This window comes from Cebus imitator, unplaced genomic scaffold (assembly GCF_001604975.1).
Source record: "Cebus imitator isolate Cc_AM_T3 unplaced genomic scaffold, Cebus_imitator-1.0 Scaffold399, whole genome shotgun sequence".
Lineage (NCBI taxonomy): Eukaryota > Metazoa > Chordata > Mammalia > Primates > Cebidae > Cebus > Cebus imitator.
In genome coordinates, this window is record NW_016107714.1 from 556,318 (window position 1) to 581,062 (window position 24,745).

The 24,745-nt window shown below is 45.4% G+C and overlaps 1 protein-coding gene across 9 annotated transcripts in view; it reads right to left on the reverse strand.

The window, feature by feature from the left end:
• The window catches only part of SLC4A5 (solute carrier family 4 member 5), a 136,674-nt gene that overhangs the window by 69,116 nt on the left and 42,813 nt on the right, over positions 1–24,745 (reverse strand). For 7 of the 9 annotated variants that reach the window (XM_037731420.1, XM_037731418.1, XM_037731416.1 and 4 more), the window contains 2 exons: positions 22,351–22,542; positions 3,113–3,242 (listed from right to left, as the gene is read on the reverse strand). In XM_037731420.1, the coding sequence (XP_037587348.1) occupies positions 3,113–3,242; positions 22,351–22,542 (322 nt within the window). Of the gene's footprint in view, positions 1–3,112; positions 3,243–7,937; positions 8,416–22,350; positions 22,543–24,745 lie in introns of those variants that run through there. The other 2 variants (XM_037731423.1, XM_037731424.1) reach the window with 2 other exon arrangements.

Here is a 24,745-nt window from a genome sequence, read left to right on the forward strand (position 1 = left end):
TAGAGACGGGGTTTCACCATGTTGACCAGGATGGTCTTGATCTCTTGACCTCGTGATCCACCCGCCTTGGCCTCCCAAAGTGCTGGGATTACAGGCTTGAGCCACCGCGCCCGGCGGGTTCCTCATTTATATTTTAGGAGAAGCCTCCTTTTAGACACATCCTCATCTACAGTTTCTCAGTTCCATCACAGGGTCTGTAGTGCAGAGGGCTTTGTGGATCCACATGCTAAGAGAATAGAGACAGAGACAATGTGTTTGCCTTTGGTGACAGTCAGGTCTCTGGAGGCCATAAAGCTTTCTTGGCAAGGGCTCCACAGGCGTGTGTGATAGGCCCTCGTGGAGGGTCTGGTCCTAGCAACCATGGGTAGGGGTTCTGGATGTAGACCCTGTCCAGGGTGTGGAGAAGGCACCCTCTCCCTCCTGGGCCTCTGAGAAGGCCCTGCCCAGCTTTCCTCCTGTCTATTTGCCCATCCGGGGCAGGCGAGGCCCTTGTTCAGGGTAGGCAGTGGCTTCAGGCCCTGGCCCCTCAGAGGTGTTAAGACATAATAACCCAGGGTGGGTCCTGGTCATTTGAAATGTCCTCCTTCCCCGTCAATCTTGGATAGGCATCCTGGGCGCTGCAGCTATCCCCATGTATCTCTGACCCTAACAGAATTGCTTCCAGACCTATATCCTCCCCTAGAAGTCAAAATAGTCACTGGAAGTTAGAGACAGAAAGAGAAAGGGCTAAGAAAATGAGGAAGGGAAGACAAAGTCCATCAGCCCACAAGTGGGGAGTCAGGCAGGCCTGGCCTGGAATCCAGATTCAGCCACCCACATGCTCTGACCCCTGGCAAGCTACTTGCTCCCCTTCACCTCAGTTTCCTCTCTATAAAACAGGGATAATGAAAATTCTGCCCACTCAGGGTCACTGTGCAACTTGCAGGGGGCAAGACTGTGGATCAATTAGCACAGTAAGCATTCAAAGAATGGGCTCATAGGAAAAGATTCAATGACTTCCACACAGGGACCGAGCCCAGCTGTGGGGCTGGGAATTCGGTCCTCCCTGAGGCCTACAGGGATTTATTTGCTAGTTCACCCAGTGGCCTTTCTTCCAGATACCCCTGCAGGGTACATGGAATGGGAAAAACCTGGGGGAGTCCAAACCTGAGCCTTCTGGCTCTGCACAGCAACTACCCAGGCTGGTTAGGGAAGGTGAGTGAGGGAAGAATCTAGGCCATGGTTGGGGCAGCTGTCAGGCTCAGGGTGTCATGGTGACCCCCATGCAGAGACAGACCTGGGCAAAGTTGAGTCCATGCACTCTCAATTTGGGCATAATTGGTTCTTGGGGGAGTGAAAATATTTTAGATACTACAATGATTTGTGGTACTCTACAGCTACACCAGACCTGACAACTTTTATTCCTTTATTTTTTGAGACAGTCTCACTCTGTTGCCCAGGTTGGAGTGCAACAGCACAATTATGGTTCACTGCAGCCTCAGCTTTCCCTGGCTCAGGTGATCCTCCCACCTCAGCTTTTCAAGTAGCTGAGACTACAGGTGTGCGCCACCACACCTAGCTAATTTTTAAAAAAACTTTTTTGTAGAGACGAAGTTCTCCTATGTTGCCCAGGCTGGTCTTGAACTCCTGGGCTCAAGCAATCTGCCTGCCTTGGCCTCTCAAAGTGTTGGGATTACAGGTATGAGCCACTGTGCCTGGCCCTTATTCCTTATTTCTAATGAAAGAAATTAAATTTTAACTTAATAAAATTGATTTAAATAAAATTAAATTTTTTCTCTTGGGGGCAGAGTGGCATCATGTACAGAAGGTGGAGAAACAATGGCACAGTCTGTCTTCCTGTCCAAAGGTCCCTCCTGCTGCCTCTTACCACAGCCTTCCTTCCCCTTGGGCTCTTGGGAGCATTGGGCACTGCTGAACAATTCAATTCAGTCCCAGGCATTAGGGATATGAGCAGTGCCAACCACTCTTACCCTGCCCCTCCCTTGGCTCCTGTGACTTCTCTGTGTGGTTCCCCTCCAGCTTCTGCTCTCCCTATATATGGAGCACTCTCTGCTCCCCATGCTTTCCTCCATGGCTCCAACTCTGCAGCCCCAAACTCTGCCAGATCCCTTTTCTTTGGTGGCCCACTGGCCCTTACCATCTGGATTTTTCCCACTGTTCAGACTCAATGTGTCTGGCACACCTTCTCCTTCCTCCAGAAAGCCCTCACTGTCTACCCCAGCCTGCTTGGTACTTCCCTTCTACAGCATTTAGCTTGAACCACTTCATATTAAAGAACATCCTGGGTAACAAAGTGAGACTTCATCACTACAAAAAATAAAAATCATTAGTTGGAGGCAGTGATATGTTGGGGGCAGCTGTCAGGCTCAGGGTGTCATGGTGGCCCCCATGCAGAGACAGACCTAGGCAAAGTTGCTCCCCTTCACCTCGGTTTCCTATCCAAGTAGGTTGCCTGAAGTCCAAGCTACTTGGGAGGTTGAAGTGGGAGGACTGCTTGAGCCCAGGAGTTTGAGCCTGCGTGCAGTGAGCTATGATTATCCTACTGCACTGAAGCCTAGGCAACAGAATGAGACCCTGTTTCTGGCAAAACAGCAACAGTAACAACAACAAGAATGCAGCTGACCCCTGAACAACATGGGTTTTGAGCTGCGTGGGTCTACTTATACACAGATGTTTTTCAACAAATGGTGTAAAAAATACAGTATTTATGGGCTGCAAAACCTGCATATATGGGCCAACTTTTCATATAGACATTTCCACAGGGCCTACTCGGAAACTTGAATATGTATGGACTTTGCCATTAGCGGGGGTTCCTGGAACCAATGCCCTGTGGATACGGAGGGACAACGGTATATGCCCTTGTATTACTCTCAGAGTTTCATGGGTGACTATTCTATCTTCCCACTTGAACTTTAATTTTTTTGAGGATAAAGACAAAGTCATAAGGTTCTATTTGCTCCTTAATTCTGGACACTAAGGAAGGCAGGTGGGAGGGTCTTTGTGGACCAGGAAGCTCTCAAGGTACAAGGTACAGCTTCCCACTAGGAAGGTCAGGCCAGCCCAGGCTGTGCAAGACTGAAGTGCCCGCCTCCCTCGGGGGGCCCCACCTCACCTGGCTGACTCCTTCCACTCCATCTGGTCTCCGTCATGCTGCAGAGTGTCCATCTCTGTGAAGAGGGTGGGGTTGGGAGCCTCATCTTCCTCCCCCAGGATGTCCTGGAGCTGCTCAGCAGCTGGGGACCCTGCAAAAGAAGGACAGCAGGGTCTGCTGAGTGTCCTGTGCAAGGCAGGAGGGCCACAAGGCCAACAGCAATGGAGTCGGAGCCAAGCACAAGGGGAAAGTATTTTCTAAATCAGTAAAACTAAGTCCAGCTCCTGGGTGAAGCTGGACTCCTGTCACCATGAATCAGAGGTGGGTGAGATACTCTAAGATAAAAGAGATGAAAAGATTTAGTCTGCATTCAGATCCAGGGTCTTGTAGCTGGCAGTGAAGAATGATGCGAAATGGTCAAAGCCAGGGCAGCAGCAAGAACCAGGAAGAGAACTGAAGAGAGAAGTGAGGAGCACTCTGACCCAACTTCGGCTTACCACCAGAGGGGTTCTTCTTCCCACGGGGCCCCAAACCAGCCAACTCCCAACACTGGTCTTGAAGAGGCAGTCAGCCAGGCAAAAGGACAGCTTGCACCCTTGTACCATGTGGGCCCACTTTCTTCCTGGGAAATGTGGCAGTCCATTTCCTGAGCCCCCAGCCTGCTTTCCAACTTCCCATTGGAAGTTACCTCCTGGGTGTCTTCCAGGCACCTCAAAACTCAGCATCCCTCTCCCAAACACACTTCACCTGCGTTCTTTCTCTTTTTCTTCCTTCCTTTTCTTCATTTATCTCTCTCTTTCTCTCTTGAGTGAATGCCTACTATGTGCCAAGCATTATTCTAGGTATTGGAAAATAAAGCTATGAAAAAGACCTATGTGTCCTTGCTCTCGAGCATATGCTCTAGGGACAAAAGACAAATAACAAACAAGTCAACAAATCCATAAATTACCATTTCAATAAGTTGTCTATAATAAACAAAATGACCAGGGGAGCTACAGTAGATAGCTCCCCTGGTCACAAAAGGACTCTCTGAGGAGGGGACACTGGAGCTGTGACTTGAATATGAGAACGAGCCACTTCTGCAGATCTGGAGGAAGAGTGGTCTGCATGTTCTAGACAACCTGTGGTGGAAACGTGCTGGTGAGTGTGGTCCAGCACAGTGAGCAAGGGACAGAGAGATGGCATGACATCAAAGTGGTAACTAATGCTGTGACTGAAGGCATCCCTGCCCACCCCACTGCATAGGCTAGACACCCTGGAGTCATCCTTATCTCACCTCCTTTCCCTTCATCTTCACCCTCATTAAAATTTTTCAGGAACGCAGTCCTTCCTCATCAACCCCACTGCCCTGCCCTGATGCAATCTCTCATTCACTATCTCCTAGGCTTCATCAGGTCTTCTCTTCCTCCAGCCTGTTTCCTCAGTTCATCATTCCTGTCTGTCCTCACTTATTGCTTCATGGATCTCCACTCCTTTCTTCATCACATCCTCCATTCTTTCCCCTTGACTTCCCAATCAAACCAGCCAGGAAATGCCCAGACAAGAATTCACTGGCCCAATCTCCTCTGCAGTTGCATCTGAGGCCTCGAGGGTCTGGGGTGGGGACAGCAGCACAGAGTGGTGGTGTGGTGGAATCAAATGGACTTCCAATCCAGCTAGAAAAGGGTGTGACTCTCGAAGCTGCCACTTATTCATGAGTGAACTCAGTTGAGTGAGCAGGATTACTGGGAGGAATACATCAGGTAAGAGAATGAAATGCCTGAATGAAATGCCAATCAAATGAACAGGGCTTGGAAGGTAACAGGTGCTTAATCCTCACACCAACACCCACACCCAGGCCCATGAGCTGCACTGTAAGGGTTTCCCCTCAGCAGGTCCCAAGTGTAGCAACCTTCCATGTATCCTTGTCAGCACCCTTCCTATGTCCCTCAAGGCTGTCCCTAACATTTGCTTTTCTCTTGAAGCTTCTTGATTCATCTCCTACCCCACTTCACCAAGAAAGTAAAGGCCTCCAGGCACAAAATTCATCAACATCCTTTCTTCCAGCCCCTTGACTCTTTCAGATCCTTATTTCATCAACTAGTCTTTCTTCACCAGGATCTTCAACTTCCCTCTCTCCACCCTCTTTCTCTCAGCCTAGAAACAGCTCTTCCTACCCAAGACACCCTCCCTGACCCTGTCTGCCTCCTTAGCTCTCCGCTTGCCTTCTCCTTTCTTTTACCCACCCTTGCTAAAGTAGTGATCTATGCTCATGGTCTCCATTTCCTTGTTGCCCAATCACTTCCTGGCCTGTTGCCACTGGCTCAGCCCCCACGACGTTAAGGACATTGACAAAGGCAGAGATTTCAAACTGACAGTTCAGAGATGTGTTTATTTTATTTTTATTTGTATTTTTATTTGAGACAGAGTCTTGCTCTGTCGCCAGGTGCCAGGCTGGAGTGCAGTGGCACAACCTTGGCTCACTGCAATCTCCGCCTCCTGGGTTCAAGCAATTCTCCCACCTCAGCCTCCCGAGTAGCTGGGACTACAGGCACAGGCCACCACGCCCAGCTAATTTTTGTATTTTTTAGTAAAGATGGGGTTTCACCATGTTGGCTAGGATGGTCATGGTCTCGATCTCTTGACCTTGTGATCCGCCCACCTCAGCCTCCCAAAGTGCTGGGATTACAGGCATGAGCCACCGCGCCCAAAGATGTGTTTAATTCAGACCTCACAGGGTATGAAGGTTTTTGAAAGTATTGCTGAGATAAAGAATTGTAAGATTTCATACAAAAATCCAGATCTCTGACTTTTCTTGAAAATTCAGATTTTCTGATCACTGTGCCCATGTTCCTGCTTGGCAACAATCAACGAGAGTTGATGATGGTTCCTTCTTAGGTAAACATGCTTTTTAGTTTGTCACAGTCCCCTATACTTCTTAATACTGCCCCATTAATCTCATTTATTGCCATGCACCCAAGTTCACAATTCCTGCCCTCAGATCCCTCTTGTTATCTTATTGTCAAACTAATAAGCTAATAAAATCAATCAAATCAACAGTACTGAAAAGCTATAGTCTGGCTTATCTCTCTGGAACTTCAGAGGTGATGGTTGCCCCCTCTGACCTGAAATGTGACTTGTGGCTCTTATAACATGGCAGCTTATTGATATTTTCTTTCTCTTTGAAGATTCTCTCTCAATATCCTTCCCTAGTTCCTCTTGCCTCGCCAACACTTAAATCTTGATCTTCCCCAGGATTCCTGCTTCATCTTGTTCTCTCCTCTCTTTCCTCACTCTTTCTGGACTAGCTCATGTTCTTTGTGGTGTCATCCTTTAAATGAGGTCACCCTTGTGTCCAGGCAATACACCCATGTGCATTGAACATTCCAACCAACAACTGGACTGCTCCTTCTGGGAGCTCAGCAGCCTTCTCAAGTCACCCTCAACATATTCAAAATAGCTCTGTATCTCTTCTTCCACCAACCCAGCCCTGCTCTCCTTTGATTAATAGCACTTCTAGCTACCTACCCATCTGGACAATGCTGGACTCATTCCTGAAGCTCCTTCTTTCTTATCATCCATGCCCAACTGGACACTAACATCTTTCATTTGCTTCCTAAACATTTTTTAGCTCGCCCCTTTTTTTCCCACCCATCTTGGTTCTGGCTCTCATCATCTGCTTCTAACACTGCAATAGCCACCTACTGCTGCTATTACCTTTGGTTGTCCCAATTAACCCCATTTCCTATGCAGCAGTAGAGTTTGCTTTTAAAACATTTCAAACATGTTCATGTGATGGGCTCCTGGGAGTCATGTGCTCTTTGAATACTAGCACCATAAAATATTGTACACATGAGTTAGAAATCATTTTACTAGCAGAACACACTATTAATTTAACTGTACCAAGATCAGATTAAATGAATTCATTTATTTACATGAATTTTTAATTTCTAAATTTTTCTATTACTTTTTTTTTTTAGACAGAGTCTCACTCTTTTGTTTAGGCTGGAGTGCAGTGGCACAATCCTGGCTCACTACAACCTCTACCACCTGGGTTCAAGTGATCCTCCCACTTCAGCCTCTGGAGTAGCTGGGAATACTAGCTCATGTCTCCATGCCTGGCTAATTTTGTATTTTCTGTAAAGTCGAGGTTTTACCAAGTTGCCCAGGCTGATCTCAAACTCCTAAGCTCAAGAAATCCACTGGCCTTGGCCTCCTAAATGCCAGGATTAAAGGTATGAGACACTGGGCCCAGCCTACTGCTTTTAACCTATATCCTTTCCATTGTCTTACTGATTGCTGGCACTTGCTAGCAGACACCAAGTATTTAAATAAATTTTGTAGACGAAAAACCAACAATTGAGAAAATAACCTTATTTTTTCTTCAAATAGAGAAAACTGGAACTGCTTGATTCTGAGGGGCCACACCAATTCTCCCTGGGATCAGAAATCAGTAACTACTCTTTTAAAATGTAGTTTTGATGCATCTTGGAGGATAAAAAAGAAAAGAAAATGTAGATTTGATTATGTTATTCACCAGTTGAAAAACTTTCAATGTCTCTCTATTGCTTAAGCCTAGAGGTGAGTGACATGGCTCAAACCATCCCTTGTAATCTAGCCCTAACCTGCCTTTCTAGGTTCTAGCATGTCCCTCACACAGCCACCCCAACCCCAGCCACAGTAGACCACATACAGCTCTCTGAGGAGGAGGGCATGCCACTTCCTGGGCCCTTGTGCCTGCCATTCCATAAGTCTGGAATCCCCTTTCCCCTTCAAGGCCAGGCAAGAAGGCAAATAAATGGACGGGTCCTGGGGAGAGGAGACAGGCAAAGAGCAGGATATGAACCAGCTCTGCCTGGGGCATTACCTGCTCCCTGGAATAGCTGAGTGCTGGGGTCCCCGGCTGTCGGCGCCGCCTCTGGCCCCAGCCTGCTTCCACTACCGCCTCCCTGGCTGCTCCTTCCACCGGTCCTCTTCTTCACACAACAAACTCACTTTTGTTTCCAGTTAAGCACCAGGGGAGCGTAGGGAGAGAAGAAGGGGGGTTTGGGGGAGAAAAAGAGAGAGAGAAAAGGAATGTGTGGAGGTGGAGAGAGCAGCTATATGTAGAGAGAATATACACATAGTACGTGTAAGTGTGAGAGATATTATACAAAATTGTTTGAGAGAGAAAAACTATACTGAGAGTTAATTAAAGATTCCAGAGAGAGAGAGAAAGAAGTGAGAGAGTGAGAGAGAAATCTCAGGTGCACTGGAGAGAAAAAGGCTCAGTGGCTGCAGAGCAACAGAAGCTCAAGCAGGAAGCCGGGTCTCCACAGCAGCAGGGGTGGTGGCAGCTGAGGACCTGTGAGAGGACTGGCAAAACTGCCCCTTTACCCCCTTCCCCATGATTGCTTCCCATGTGCCTGGGGGCTCTAGGAGAGTCCAGGCTTCTCTCCGCAGGCCCCTTTACAAAGGCAGGGTTGGTTTTGCCGTGAAACTCCCTAGGGCCTCCTTACTAGCCTTGGCGGCAGGTGAGCTGACTAGAAAGAAACCTGGCAGGGCCCTTCATCTCCACCACACAGCCCTGCATGCCCCTTATGAGTTGGGTGGAGGAACTTCATTTCAGCAGTCCCCTTCCACGACTGCAGGGCAGAGCCTCTCACTATTATCCGGGGCTGTCTGGCCCCACCCCCTGCTAAATTGTCTCTATGCTTCCACCATACAGAGACAGGGAGAAGGGCGGAGTGGGGTTGCTGGAGGGGAGTGTTTGCCATGGGGTCTCACATTGACCAAGCAGTGCTTCAATAATGCTATGTAGCTGGTTTCACTCCTCCCCAACTTTAAATCCAAACTCCTGATCCTCTTCCTGTTCCTCCACCTCTAAGGCAAATTGCCCAGTGTTACCACTCAACAGGTGTTTTCTGAGAGCCCACAGACAGTGGGAGCTGGTCACTTCAGGGTATGTGGTGAAATCCACTAGGGAATTATTTTGTTCTTCTGAGAAACTCCTAATCTCCTGGGTTTGGTTCAACAAGTGCTTACCGAGTACTTAGAATGTGCCAAGGTTGATTAGAGGTCACTGAGTGGCAGCTGCTCCAGGGAGTTACAAACCCTGAATTCACTAAGTCTTAGAGCTGGGAGGGAGCTTAGTGATAGTCAAGTCCAAACCCTTCATTTCACGGATGAGAAAACCAAGACCCATGTTACCCCACAGAAGGCTCCCTAGGCCCCAACACAGGTTAGCAGAGCCTAGGGGAGGGCGGACATCTGACATCCTCCCCCTACACTGCGTCACTGTGGCTGGCTCCACTGGTGACATTTTCAGACCTGAGGCTTGAAGATCAACTATGCCCATTTTATTTTATTTTATTTTTTAAATTAAAAAAAAAATTTTGAGATGGAGTCCTGCTCCTATGCCCAGGCTGGAGGGCAGTGGCATGATCTTGGCTCACTGCAACCTCCACCTCCCGGGTTCAAGCAATTCCCTGCCTCAGCCTCCTGAGTAGCTGGGATTACAGGCACCCACCACCACCACGCTTGGCTAATTTTTGTATTTTTAGTAGAGATGGGGTTTCACCATCTTGGCCAGCCTGGTCTTGAACTCCTGACCTCGTGATCCACCCACCTCGGCCTCCCAAAGTGCTGGGATTTCAGGCAGGAGCCACCATGCCTAGCATTTTTTTTATTTTTAGAGACAGGGTCTCGCTATATTTCGTAAGGCTGGTTTCTAACTCCTATGCTCAAACAATCCTCCCGCCTAAGCCTCCCATAGTGTTGGGATTACAGGTGTGAGCCACCACACCTGGCCACAGATATGCCCATTTTAAAGCTGAGAAAACAGAAGCAGAGGACGCTAGGCCCTGCCTGAGGATCCCAGGTTCTGCAGCTTGCACTGCACTATGGCGGAGGTTGATCCAGTTCCTTCTGAGTGGCCACGGCAGGCCACACCAAGTCAGGCCTTGTGGGTGGCCTCAACACCCCAAAAAAGATGGCCAAGGATGCCAAAAAAGATCCTCTTTATTCATGTGGTGCTTTAACAGCCCAGACCTTGGCTCAACTCTGAACTCTGCCATTACCAGCAGTAGGACCCTGGCAAGGCATCAAACTCCCATTGAGCCTTAGTTTCCTCATATATGAAGTGGGACTAATCATGCCCACCTCACTGGACTGTGGCGGGGATTCAATAAGATAATATATGTAATGTGACTGGCTGGAATAGCACTCATGTACACCAATCGCTCAATAGGTAATATTGCTATTATTGCTGATGCCAGCAGGTGAGACGCCTCCTCTGTTACTACCAGTCACCAGCCCGTTCCCTCTAAACATTCCAAGGGCCGAATCCTTCTCAGCTTCTAGACTCTATGCTCCTCCCATGCCACCCCTGCCCCTCCATCCCAGGCCCCTATGCTGTCTCTGCCCCTCCCTCCTGCCCACAGAAGGTTTAGCTCACCACATGCTGGGCTACTGGGTCAGGGTTTCTCTAATGCCCTGCAGATCCCAGATGCGTGCAGCACGTCAGAAGTTAATCCACATAATGAGAAATGCCACAGGTAATAGCCCCTCTGTTTTATAGCTAATAGCGAGAGTCACATAGCGCCAGCCCAACTATAGGAATGGATTCTAACAGCAGTTGCTGGGAGAAATATAACCTTGCAGGGACCACTTAAGGAGGCACATTGAAGCCACACATAGAATCATGCTTTTACTGGGTGGGGACTGACTTAGCACAAAATGATCTAGTGGTCTGCAAACTAGCAAGCAGTGTGGACTTCAACTCTTAGTAAAGATCCAGGAGCCATTATGGCCATCTGGAAGTCAACATCAGGACATGATCCTGGGGTCCTCAGCTCTGGGCAAGTCCTTTCGAACATTCCCTCTCTCATTGTTGGATGGCTGGATGATCAGCTTTGTGAAGCTTGTTCACATCGCACTGCTGGCCCCTGACATGGGTTCATGCAGCATGCACACTCAATGCATATTTGCTGGGTGAATGAATTTGACTGCCTGACACTCAGGAGTGTATTCGCTGAGACTGGCCTCAGCAAGAGAGGAGCCAAGAACAACGAAATGAAGCTGGGGATGAAGCAGAGCGGGTAGAGATGGGGGGATTCAGGCAACTCAAGGCCACTGAGTATTGGGGAGTGGCAGAGAGAACCTAAGGGAGCCAAAGCCATTCTTGCCAACTGTGTGAAGCGGGTCTCGGAGGCCCTGCGTCCTAGTTTCATGGACGATAATATTCTTTTTTTAGAAGGCTGTATACAAACTCCAAGTGTGTCCTCCAGGAGAAGAAGAGGAGAGAATCTGCTGACTTGCTGTGTTCACAGAAATCCCTCCTGGGGTGGGTGGCTTTGGGATGTCTGCCCAGCCCAGGTCCTCCACTCCCATAAGGATGACTTTGGGCAGCTGTGTTTGTGTAACATGTGACCTGTGCTCCTGGCCACAATGAGTTGGAACAAGAATGGTTCATTGGATGCCTGACCCAAGCCTGTGAATTTTGAATTGGGTCTCTTAGTTGGGCCTTTCCTGATGGTTTCTGGGAGTCAGAGCTGGTAAATGGAAGAGGCAGAAAGGGCTGGGCTGCCAAGAGAGGAAGCATCCTAGAGGCGAAGCTGTGGGAAAGGGCTGTGCACACCCAGGGAGCGGACTGAGAGTGTGCTGTATCTACCCACTTGAGCTGGGCTCTTCATTTTGCTTTGGGACTGTGAGAAACTCCTTTGGTCTTGTAATATAAACAATCCCCCCCATGCTCTCTCTCCTTCCCCAAGCCAACTCAAATAGGTTTCTGGCATGTGATAAAATTACCTTCTTAATCATGAGTCCCCTTTGTATGAAATTCCAGAGTGTAGAGATTTTCTTCTGAGTACCTTCTTGAAAACCATAAGTGTAAAAGTAATAAAAGAATGTTGAGTCACTGTCCTAAGAATACTTAGATTAAGTCTACTTGTGCGAAAAGTAAAATGGGGGAGTAAACAACGGCAGGGCAGCCCCAAAGAAAGAGAGGGCAAGGAAATATGCTGTGGCCTTGGATAAGGGAGGAAGCTAAGCTGGGTAAGAGGGGCTGGCACAGTCTGGCACATACATGGCAGGTCCCCTGAAAGCGCTTATGGATGCAGACAAGGCTGGAGAAGGTCTAAGTGTGTTGGGGGCTGGGGAAGACTCAGTCAAGGCTAGCTGCAAAATTCAGATAAGAGATCCCTCAGTCTTTTCCCTCTAAGTTCCCCATGCCACTCTGCACCCCCAGGTCTGGGAAGGGCAACAACCTCAGAGTGAAATCAGAAAGGCCTTGAGCATTTATAAGACCCAACATCAAAAAGAGAACAATGATATCTATCTCACTGGAGCTCCAGGGGAGTCAGATGTTTCTGGAGAGCCCAAAGGGCAAAAGGCAATTATTACTCATGATTTAAGATTTTAAAATGTCACCAAGAGTCTTCAATTCACATGTTGTCCTTATTGTTCTGTTTTAGTAGATATAAATGCAATATAATGAAGAAGTTGTCATTTTTCCTTCCAAGCCAAGAGGGAGATGGAGCCTAATTACATCAGTAGGAAGTTGAATCTTGATCCTGCTTCTTTCATCTGACAGAGGCCAGTAGGGAGGGAGAAAGGAGAGAAGAAAATTTCAAGCCCTCTTTCAGTTGTTTTTTTTGGGTTTTTTTTTTTTTTTTTGAGACAGAGTCTTGCTCTGCTGCCCAGCTGGAGTGCTGTGGTACGATTTCAGCTCACTGCAACCTCCACCTCGGGTTCAAGCGATTCTCGTGCCTCAGTCTCCTGAGTAGCTGGGATTACAGGTGTGCGCCACCACACCCGGCTAATTTTTGTATTTTTAATAGAAACTGGGTTTTGCAATGTTGGCCAGACTGGTCTAAAACTCCTGGGCTCAAGTGATCCGCCCGCCTTGGCCTCCCAAAGTGCTGGGATTACAGGAGTGAGCCACCATGCCTGGCCCTCTTTCAGTTCTTTTATACTGCAAAAGGGCTAGACTGAGAGATGGTCTCTGTGTTTATTTCAACACATTATGTGTCTAGTTGTGTGAAAATGGGCCCTGAGCTAAGGCGAGTGAGAACGAGGTAAATCATGGGATAGGTAAAGTGAGTGGAGTGAGTGCGTGTGTGTTGGAGAAGGGGTGTTGAGGAGAAGGGGCTTAGAAACTGAGAAGCAAGGAGATGTGAGGAGACTCAGGAGGGCAGTGACGGGGGGATGGGGGTTGCCAAAAATATGGTAGAAAGCTGAAACTGCAGAGGAAGGTGTTCAAAGGGAAATCTTCAGTGGCCAGAGGATTTTTAAGAACAGAGATATCTAATATCTCATTTTAATTTTATTTAATTTTCTAATATTGCATTTTAAAAATGGAATATCTTGGCTGGGTGCGGTGGCTCATGCCTGTAATTCCAGCAGTTTGGAAGCTGAGGTGGGTGGATCATTTGAGGTCAGGAGTCCAAGACCAGCCTGGCCAACACGGTGAAACCCCACCTCTACTAAAAATACAAAAATTAGCTGGAGGTGGTGATGGGAGCCTGTAGTCCCAGCTACTCACGAGGCTGAGGCAAGAGAATCACTTGAACCCAGGAGTGGAGGTTTCAGTGAGCACAGATTACACCACTACACTCCAGCCTGGGCAACAGAGGGAGACTCCTTCTCAAAAAAAAAAAAAAAATTGAGTATCTCTACAAACTAAACCCCCTCCATGATTCTGAACCTTCAACAAAGCCTGCTGCTCACATATATGCCTTAAATGACCAATTTTGAGGAAACCACAGAAGGGCAGAATTCCATGCCTGGGCTGTCCTGGAGGTGAAAGCAGAGAACAGATACTGAAGGTGAAGCATAGTGAGACCGAGTCCACCAGGCAGGGACCTGGAACCAGAGCAACACGGACACTAGAAGCCTCTGGAAATTCAGACATTTAAGCAAAGGCGAGGGCCTCCTCTAGAATGTGGCGAGGAGGCTGGAGTCTATTTTAATTAACTGTTATGGAATAAGGTTATAAAAACTTTGTATTGGGATTTTCATTGGTTCACTTGCAAATTCAGGCTCTCAATCCATTTCCCCTTAAGGTCTTAAGGTCGCTAACTCAAGATCCTCTCCTGATAGGGCTTTTTGTTTCTGCTTTGTTTTTGTTTTTTAGAAGAACAGCCCTCATGGCTAGGGAGGGAATGCAGTATATGTTGATAATTCTGGGAGATCTTGGTTTTAAGGTGTTAAAGGGCAAGAAGAGAGAGGGATAAATAGAGGCTTCCTTGGGGGTAATTTTAATTTGTCTTCATCCCCGAGCCCTGAGGTTGTGGGGGAGCATAAAAGGTCTAGAATAAGTATTATCCTTTCTCCTTTTCTTCTTCCTTTCCTCTTTTCTCCCCTCTTTTTTTTTTTTTTGGAGACGGAGTTTCGCTCTTGTTACCCAGGCTGGAGTGCAACGGCACGATCTCGGCGCACCGCAACCTCTGCCTCCTGGGTTCAGGTAATTCTCCTGCCTCAGCCTCCTGAGTACCTGGAATTACAGGCACGCGTCACCATGCCCAGCTAATTTTTTGTATTTTTAGTAGAGACAGGGTTTCAACATGTTGACAGGGATGGTCTTGATCTCTTGACCTCGTGATCCACCCGCCTCCCAAAGTGCTGGGATCCCCTCTTTACCACTCTCTTCAAGATCCGAATTAAGTAGACAAAGGTGAGGAAGCCACGCCCATTTTAAAGTTTCAAACCCTAAAAGAGAAAGCCAATTGAAAGCCAGGCACAGTAGCTCACATCTGTAATCCCAGCACTTTGGGAGGCCAAGGCGGGTGGATCACTTGAGGTCAGGAGTTTGAAACCAGCCTGGCCAACATGGTGAAACCCTCTCTCTGCTAAAAATACACACACACACACACAAAAAAATTAGCTGGGTGTGGTGGCAGGTGTCTATAATCCCAGCTACTTGGGAGGCTGAGGCAGGAGTATCACTTGAACCCAGAAAGAAGCGGAGGTTGCAGTGAGCAAAGATCATGCCACTGCACTCCAGCCTGGGAGACGGAGCACGACTTTGTCTCAAAAAAAATAAGCCAATTGTCTTTGCTCCTATGTTTGAAATGTAGCTTGCCTCAGGAACTCCTTAGTGCAGGAGATGTTTTAGAGAGAAACTTATTTTCTATTCTACCCTTGCTCCTTCCTTATCAGAAATACAGATAACATGAAACATGTCTTTGGTCCTAAGGCCTTGGAACCTTGTGAGGTTCTAGTGTCTTAATAGAAAGCCTTTCTCTCCTTTACTTCACACCTTGGGGTAACTCTGATCTTTTGGTGACCCCAGAGTTGCTTAATATCTGGCAAGTAGATGAAGGCTTGAATATTTTTCATACTCCTCCCATCAGAAGGATCTCATAAGCTTCTCATTACCAATGAGGGCAGCCAAACCAAACAAATGCCCACTTGTAGAAGAAAAAGATTTGATGCTGTGCTCTTAAATTGGGTTATTGTGTATAAAGTGAACCAACTAGATGTTAAGTGCCTACCATGCACCATGCACCATGCGAAGTATCTAATATCTATTTATCTCTCATTTAACAACTTATAGCAATTTGGCATGAACAACCATTCAGTTTGCCTAGGACTGACCTGGTTTTAGCACTGAAAGTCCTGCCTCCCTCATTCTGGGACACATCTCAGTCCTGGGCAAATTGAGACAATTGGCCACCCTACAACAATCTTTCACTCTCCAGATGAGAATACTGAAATTCCAGGGTCTACACACTCCAGTTGGGCTTGGTTGACCTTGTTTCTCTTAAAGCTTGGCTCCAGTTCTTATTAACAGCCTAGAAAAGTGGAAGTGCAACCATATTTCTAAAGCTGCTTCTAATCATCTTTCTCCTAATGGCCTCTCAAGAGGTTCTCACAGCCAGAAAACACATCCCCCTCACAACCACCCCAGGCTAGAAACCCTGGCTCCTACTGACTTTCACCACAGCTTGAGGATTCTATTCATCATATGTGTTCTGATTGAGTCAAAATTGATTGGCTGCTAAGTATTGACTTCCTAAATTATTAATATATTCACATTGGGGGAGGGTGTGGTAAGGAACGAGAGAAAAAATAAATGAACCAACTGCTATGGCTATTATTTCTCCATCCCTTTCAACATAAGACAATTTGGCTACTTGAAAGGACATAATTATCAGCCTGGGTCCAACACGGTGACTGACCAATGACATCTTACAAAGGAATGCAGTGTAGTGAAAGGGCAAGCACGTCTTTGGAGTCAACAGATCTGTTTTTATTTCCCACTTTCACCGATTATCATCAGCATTATGCTACATCTCTTTGAACCTTAGTTTCCCAATCTGAAGATGGGGATGATAGCTCCCTTTTACTGCTGGTATGAGGATTAATTGAGAAGACGTAATTCCTGATTTCAAACTATATTACAAAGCTATAGTAATCTAAACAATATGGTACTGTCATAAAGACAGGCACATAGACCAAGGGAATATAATAGAAAGCACAGAAACAAACGCCACATACATGGTCAACTAATATCTGACAAGGGTGGTAAGAATACACAAAGTGAAAAGATTAGTCTCTTCAATAAATGGTGTTGAGAAGACTAGATATCCACATGCAGAAGAATAAAACTGACTCCATCTTATACCACCGACAAAAAGTTAACTTGAAATGGATTAAAGGCTTAAATGTAAGACCTCAAAACATAAAAGTGCTAAGGGAAAACAGGGGAAAACCTCCTTTACATTGGTTTTGGCAAGTAATTTTTTTTTGATATGGCACCAAAAGTGTAGGTAACACAAGCAAAAATAAATGAGTGGAACAATATCATACGAAAAGGCTTCTGCATGGCAAAGGAAATAACAAAATGAAAAGGCAACCCATAGAATGGGAGAAAAGATTTGCAAGACATATATCTGATAAGGAGTTAATACTCAAAATATATAAGGAACTCATACAACTCAATAGCAAAAAAAACCCCTAAATAATCCTATTTTCAAATGGGCAGAGAAAGCCAGGTGCAGTGGCATGTGCCTGTTGTCCCAGTGCTGCAGGAGGCTGAGGCAAGAGGATAGCTTGAGTCCAGGAGTTCAAGTCCGGCCTGGGCAACACAGTGAGACCCTTTAAAAAAGGGCCAAGGGGCCAGGTGCAGTGGCTCATGCCTGTAATCCCAGCACTTTAGGAGGCTGAGGTAGGCAGATCATGAGGTCAGGAGTTCAAGACCAGCCAAAATGGTGAAACCCTGTCCCTACTAAAAATACAAAAATTAGCTGGGTATGATGGCACGTGCCTGTAATCCCAGCTACTCAGGAGGCTGAGGCAGAAGAATTGCTTGAACCTAGGAGGCAGAGATTGTAGTGAGCTAAGATCGCGCCACTGTACTCCAGTTTGGACAACAGAGCAAGACTCCATCTCAAAAGAAAAAACAAAAGGGCCAAGGCTTTGAATAGATGTTTTTCTAAAGAAGACATATAATATGGTTTGGCTCTGTTGCCACCCAAATCTCATCTTGAATTGTAGCTCCCATAATCCCCATGTGTCATGGGAGGGACCTGGTGGGAGGTAATTGAATCATGTTGAATCATGGGGGCGGGTTTTTCCTATGCTCTTCTCATGATAGTGAATAAATCTCATGAGATCTGATGGTTTTATAAAGAGCAGTTCCCTTGCACATGCTCCCTTGACTGCCTCCATGTAAAACATGTCTTTGCTCCTCCTTCACCTTCTGTCATGATTGTAAGCCTTCCCCAACCATGTGGAACTGTGAGTCCATTAAGCCTCTTTTTCTTTATAAATTACCCAGTCTTGGATATGTCTTTGTTAGCAGTGTGAGAATGGACTGATATAACATACAAATGGCCAATGGGTACATGAAAAAGTGCTCACCATCACTAATCATCAGGGAAATGCAAATTAAAACTAAAACCATAGTGAGATATCACCTCATGCTGGTTAGAATGGCTAAAAAAACCCCCAAAAGATAACAAGTGTTGGTGAGAACGTGGAGAAAAGGGAATACTTGTGCACTGTTGGTGGGAATGTAAATTGGCACAGCCATTATGGAAAGTAATACAGAGGTTCCTCAAAACATAAAAAATAGAACTACTATATGATCCAACAATCTCATCTCTGGGTATATATTCAAAGGAAGCCAAATCAGTATCTTGAAAAGATATGTGCATGCCCATGTTCACTGCAGCATTATTAACAACAGCCAAAACAGAAACAACCTGCATGGATGAAGGGATAAAGAAAATGTGGCATATATAAATATGTACAATGGAATATTATTCAGTCATAAAAAGAAGGAAATTCTGCCATTTGTGACAACATGGAGGAGAAATTCTGCCATTTGTGATAACATGGAGGGCATAATGCTAAGTAAAATAAACCAGAACTGCTGCATGCTCTCACTTATATGTAGAATCTGGAAAAGCTGAACTTACAGAAACAGAGGGTAGAACAGTGTTTATCAGAGGTTGGGTGTGGAAGATAGGGAGATGTTGGTCAAAGATGAAAATGTTCCAGAGATCTAATGTACAGCATGGTAACTATAGTTAATGATACTGTATTGCATACTTGAAATTTGCTTAGAGAGCTCTTAAGTGTTCTTACCATATACATGCACAAAGATAACTATGAATGGTGATGGAGATGTTAACCAATTTGATTGTGGTAATCATCTCACAATGTGTATGTATATCAAATCATGTTTTATACCTAAACATATATAATTTTGTCAGTTATACCTCAATAAAGCTAGAAAAGAGAAATACATAAATTTCCTTTTCTTTAATTCTCCCAGCCGCCTTTTCTATTTTTTACTTACCATTTAAGACTCACGACAGGTATCACCTGCTCCAGGACGCCTGTGCTGCCCCCTCTGCCACCAGTCACCACCTGGGCCTGTGTGCTCCTGTTTCTCCTCCTATAGTTTCCTGTGCAGGCCTCCATCAATGCATCTCACACTAATTTATGCTTCTCTGTTTGTGGGTCTGTCAACTCCAGGTGCAAGATGTTTTCTCCAAGGGGCTCTGACATGATCCAGAGGGCAACTCTGAAAAAAGGGACTGCTTTCCATGTAGGGCATAGAGCCAGTACAAGAAGGGAAAGGAGGCCTGGGCTGGCCTCTTTCCTGCCCCTGACCTGCTGTGGGACTGAGGACCAGCAGTTACCTGGGCCTCAACTGGAGTGAGAGCAGTGACTTCACAGGGTTCTGTACGTTAAATGTGGTTCAAGGAAGCAACAAATTTCTTTAAGACGTGTATCTTTTAACCAGGTATACTGGAACTTAATAGAATAGTATAGACATCCAAACCCCATTCCCATCTAACATGTCAGGCAGCTGGCTTGTATATTTCAAAACTGTCTTGGAGATTAGGAATCCTGCAGCACATATTAAAGGCAGCCTCATGGGTCTCTGTGAAAGGAATAAAAGTGAGCTACCTTTGTTTCAACTTTATGTTTATGATTATTAATATTATACATTTAGTTAACAAAATGATATTGAACTATAATTCTCAGGGGGCTTTCACAGGTACCAGGCCCCTTCACATATACTGTCTTATTGATCTTTGCCATTATTCTGTAAGGCAGGAACTGAGAGAGGGTCTCTGCGCAATCCTCCATCTGCATAACGTGCCCGACCCTCAGGCCCAGATACATCTAGCCACCCTGCCTGGCCCAGGCCCCTCATACTCTGCAGGATGCCCCTGCCCTCTAAAGTGGGAGTTCTTGCTTGGGCTATGCAACCAGATCAGTTGGGCCCCCTGCCTAGGTGTCTGGAAGGAAAAACATATGTGGTCAGCTGTCCTAAAGCAAAGAGAAGTGGGCGATTCAGACAATTGTCTAGATGAGGCAGGTAAAATGATTCTGGCACTGTTTTATTTTCCCTTCTGCAAGGCATTGGGACCATCCCTGTGATGTGGCAAGAGCAAGGTTTATATGTGTATCATACATACAATGCCCATTTTGCTTACAAGAAAATGAAGGGTTGAGACTTCCACTCCATGAAGAATGGCAGAAAACAACTCAATGCCCATGGGCTGCAGAAGAATCCCTGTGGTTGGTGACTTTGTTATCAGACTTTGTGCCTTCCTTAAACCAGAGTATCTGGAACTGGGGCCTGGAATGTATTATCATGAATAGAAAAGTTTTACTTGAATTTTAAAATTTTGCTTCCATTTTGATGATGATTTTAAAAATATTTCTTTCATTAGACAGAATAGCAAAACTTGGGTTATAATTCACAATTGGAAGATATTTTTATGGAATAAAACCTCAATTAGTTAGATTATTTCTCAAACTGGAATATGTGGCTCCCTGGGGCCCTACAAATATACAAATACATTTTTGTGGATCCACAAGACTTTATTTTCCCTTTAAAAGGGGTCTTTACTCCAGCTTAAGAGACATGGCCTAAAATTCCTTGTTCTCAGGCTCTCCCATTCTTCCTTTCCTAATCCACAGCCCTATCTGAAAAAAACTAGTAACACACACACGTAGTATAGGAAGAGCAGGCGGTGAAGGAAATGCACCAATATATTTGGTACAAATATGCCAAAGGGGCAGACGTGTTGGCTCATACCTGTAATACCAGCACTTTGGGAGGCTGAGGCAGGTAGATCACTTGAGGTCAGGAGTTTGAGGCCAGCCTGGCCAACATGGTGAAACCCTGTCTCTACTAAAAATTAGCTGGGCAAGGTAGTATATGCCTGTAATTCCAGCTATTTGGGAGGCTGAGGCACAAGAATCAGTTGAACCCGGGAGGCGGAGGTTGCAGCGAGCCGAGATAACACCACTGCACTCCAGCCTGGGCAAGAGAATGAGAAAAATATATATATGCCAAAGGATTCTATATTCTTTTTTCTTTGGTTTGCAGTCAAAGTCAGTGTCCCCTTAACTGAATAAGAAACCACCAAAGCAATGTCAAATCCATCAGCTATAACTACTTCTGTGATATTCCATGTTACCTCTTCTAAACTCTTTGAGCAGAAAGCACCAAATCTAAACTGCTTTCTTCTTCTCTGGTTCAGCAGACTCCACTTTCCAAGGGCAACCTCAATCCTGAATGTGGGGGAGGTGGTGGGGTAACAGGGAACATCTCAGAGACCATGTCAATATACGTGAGGCATCCAGAACCAACATGGGGAGCAAGAGGTCTTCCCAGCAGGCTTGCTTTCCTCTTGGTCTCTGATGTTCCCACTCCTGAGCGGGTCTGTGTGTGTGTACATGCATGTACACATATTTTGTGTGTGTGTGTCTGTGTGTGTGTGTGTGTGTGTGATATTTTAACTACAGCCCACCTCTTACACTGGACTCCTCCAAAGGATTTACTATTACTCCAAATCCTACAAAGGCACAATTACTCTGTAAAAGCCACAGGCCCTGGCTGATCTAATGCCAATGAGGAGGCTTGTAGAGGACTCTGCAGGGTTGGGGGTAGCTCCTGTGGCCTGTGAGAGTAGGTGCATCAGGTCTCCTGCCAGGATACTAAGATGCAGTCATTGCCTCTGATACTCCTTGGAAGGTTTAGACGGTAAAATAAACCAACATTTCCATGCTCAAGACAGTGAGCTATATATTGTAGAAACCAAATTAATACTGTTTATTAGGCAGGTTTGGTTTATGCTAAGAGTGAAATCATGTCCCCAGAAATATCAGTAAGGTCTAGAAAATAAAATGTCACATTTGTGCTCTAAGGATTCTAGTCCTTTTTACTCTTAAGATTGACAATTTTCTTTCCACAGGAAGGAGCAAAAGACTGATTTTTAATTAGCCCAGAACTGTTTTCTGAAGGAGCAGAGGAAGGCCCAGTGGCTTTGTTGTACTGGGGGAAAGCTTCTTAGGTGTTTTGCAAGCTACAGTTCAGGGTGACTAGACAATTCTGTACCAGACCTTTAAGCTCCAGTGAGGAGAGAGGGTGGAGGTAATGTAACAAGAACTTCAGCTTACTGAGCACAGTACCTTGTGCCAAACAAGTATGTCCCTTATTGGTTTTTAGGGTGACGGCTGTATGGACCTTGGAATTTGGAAATGAGGGAAATAATTCTGAGAATTAAACCATGAAATCAACACAGAATGGATCAGAGTGAGGGTCTCAGAGTCCCCAGAGAAAGACAGAGGGCTTCAGTCTGACCAAAAGTGTCAATGAGCAAGAAGGTTGGTCAACAATGGAAGCAGAGCAAAGAGAGCCTGAAAGGCTAGGCTGAGCCATGTGGAATGTTACCCACATTCTACAGAGAATCCCCCCTTCCCTGCTGGGTCCCATCTGGACACATCAACAGGATGGCTCCCCAGAATGTGCCCCTCAAGGAACTCACGAGTCCTGCTGATAAGATCCACGCTGCTGTCCCGGCTGCTTGCCCCACTCCCGGGGCCAGTCAGTTCCTGCTGTAGCTTGTCTGGCCGCAGGCCCCAGTGGACTTTTTGCAGGCCTAAAAGATGTCCCTTCTGGTCAGTTTTTCTTTGAGGATAACTGGGTACTGGAAGCCCAATGTGGATAGGAGGGTATTCTGTGGGCATAGCACAAAAGACAGGGGAGGCAGGGTTACTGGAAATTGGCATTTTTCCATAATATCCGTCAGTTATAAACAGATTGGGCTGCAGAAGCAAATTGAAAGACATGGAGTGCCAGGATGGGGTCATTGCCCTAAGGCTTGGGTTTGATAGAGTTGCATTAATGAACCAAATCAACAGTTGCTGGAGGGAATACCCTCAGTACTATAATTAGAATTCTGTTAGAATAAGCAGAACTCCCATTCCCCTGTTCTTGCTTGTCCAGAACAGTGATTACCGGATATAGCTTATGACATGTGGTCCAGGGGAAAGTCCCTTAGTGGGTCACAGATGTAGTTCAAAATGCCAAGTGCTTCCTTTGGTTGTTATGGGAAAGTCATGTGCATTTCTACTGAGAGCCATTTTTTTTTTTTTTACTAACAATCAAGGACTAAGTAGTCTACTTATCAGAAAAGTGAGTTATTGAGGGTTTCTCAAAGCTGGCTTTATAAACTAAAATTTCCAAGAACTAAAGTTACCAAGAGCCCTAATTCATAATGCCACTAATAAGCCTGATTATTATTGAAACCCAGGGTAATGGGCAAAGCACCTCCCTAGGTCTGTGCACACAGAGGCAGCTAGAATTCCCTCAGCGCTCAGATAGGACATTGCTTCCAGTTTAACATCAGTGTTGTCTTGAGGAGATCAACAATTTTTCAAATCATTAATGGACTTTTAGAACAGTTTTAGATTTACAGAATTATTAAGCAGACAGTACACAGAGTTCAATGGACCTACCTCCACCCTACCCTCACTTCCACCCCTACAGTTTTCCCTATTATTAACACTTTGCCTCCCAAAGTGCTGGGATTACAGTGCATAAGTGTGGTACATTTGTTATAATTATTGAGCCAATACTGATACATTATTATTAACTAGATAGTTTAAAGTTTACTCTTCTATTGTATAGATACTTCTATGGGTTTTGACAAATGCATAAGGACATGCATCTACAATTATATGTCATATAGAATAGCTTCACTACCCTAAATATCCTGTGTTTCATGTCTTCATCCCACCCTTCCTCCCTCTGACCCCTTTTTACTTACTATCTCTACAATTTTACCTTTTCCAAAATATCATAGAGTTGAAATTGACAGAACAGGAGCATCGCCATCTTGTTGGACAAGCACTGCCATCCTAAAGTTCACCTTGATCAAAAACTGCCAAAATCCAAAAGGCATCAGCCTAATGGCTGAAGTCAGCATGACTATAAACCACAAATAACATCTCTGACCAGAAACACTCCAAACCTCTCCCTGACCAGAGACACATCAGCCCTGAGATAACCTTCCCTCTGGCCAGAGAGATGTCAGCTCCAGGATAACCACCCCTCTGACCAGAGACATTCCAACCCCACAATAAACTTCTCCCCAATACAGAAACATTCCAAGCTTGTGATAAGTTCTCTCACCCTAAAATAAATAGTCTTAGTTTGTAAGAGAGAGCACTGCTGACCAAAATTGGCCAGAAGCCCCTCTCAGATTTATTTTCCAAAATAAACCTGTCTTTGACTGTTGAACCAATTTTCATGTTTCTTTTCTCTTTCTTTAACTCTTACAGGAATCATGTATTATGAAGCCTTTTCATATTGGCTCTGTCAATTAGCAATATACCTTTAAGCTTCCTCCATGTGTTTTCACAGCTTGATGGCTCATTTCTTTTTTATCTCTGAACAATATTCCACTGATGAATGTACTGTAGTTTGTTCATCCATCCACTCTCCTATTGAAGGACATCTTGGTGGCCTCCAGTTTTGGTGATAATGAATACAGCAGCTGTAAACATTCATACGCAGACTTCTATGTGAACATAATTTTCAACTCAATTGGGTAAATACCCAGGAACATGATTGCTGGTTCACATAACAAGACTATGTTTAGCTTTGTAAGAAACTGCCAGACAGTCTTCCAAAGTGGTTATATCATTTGCATTCCCACCAGCAATGGAAGAGTACTTTCTATTGATGTTTACCTCCTCATCAGCATTTGGTATTGTCATTTTTTTTGAAAATAGCCATTCTAATGGTGTTAGTGGATCTCATTGTTTTAATTTTCAATTCCTGAATGACATATGACATTTAGAATCTTTTTATATGCTTATTTGCCATCTGTATATCTTCTTTGATGAGTTGTTTCCTTTTTTTTTTTTTTTTTTTTT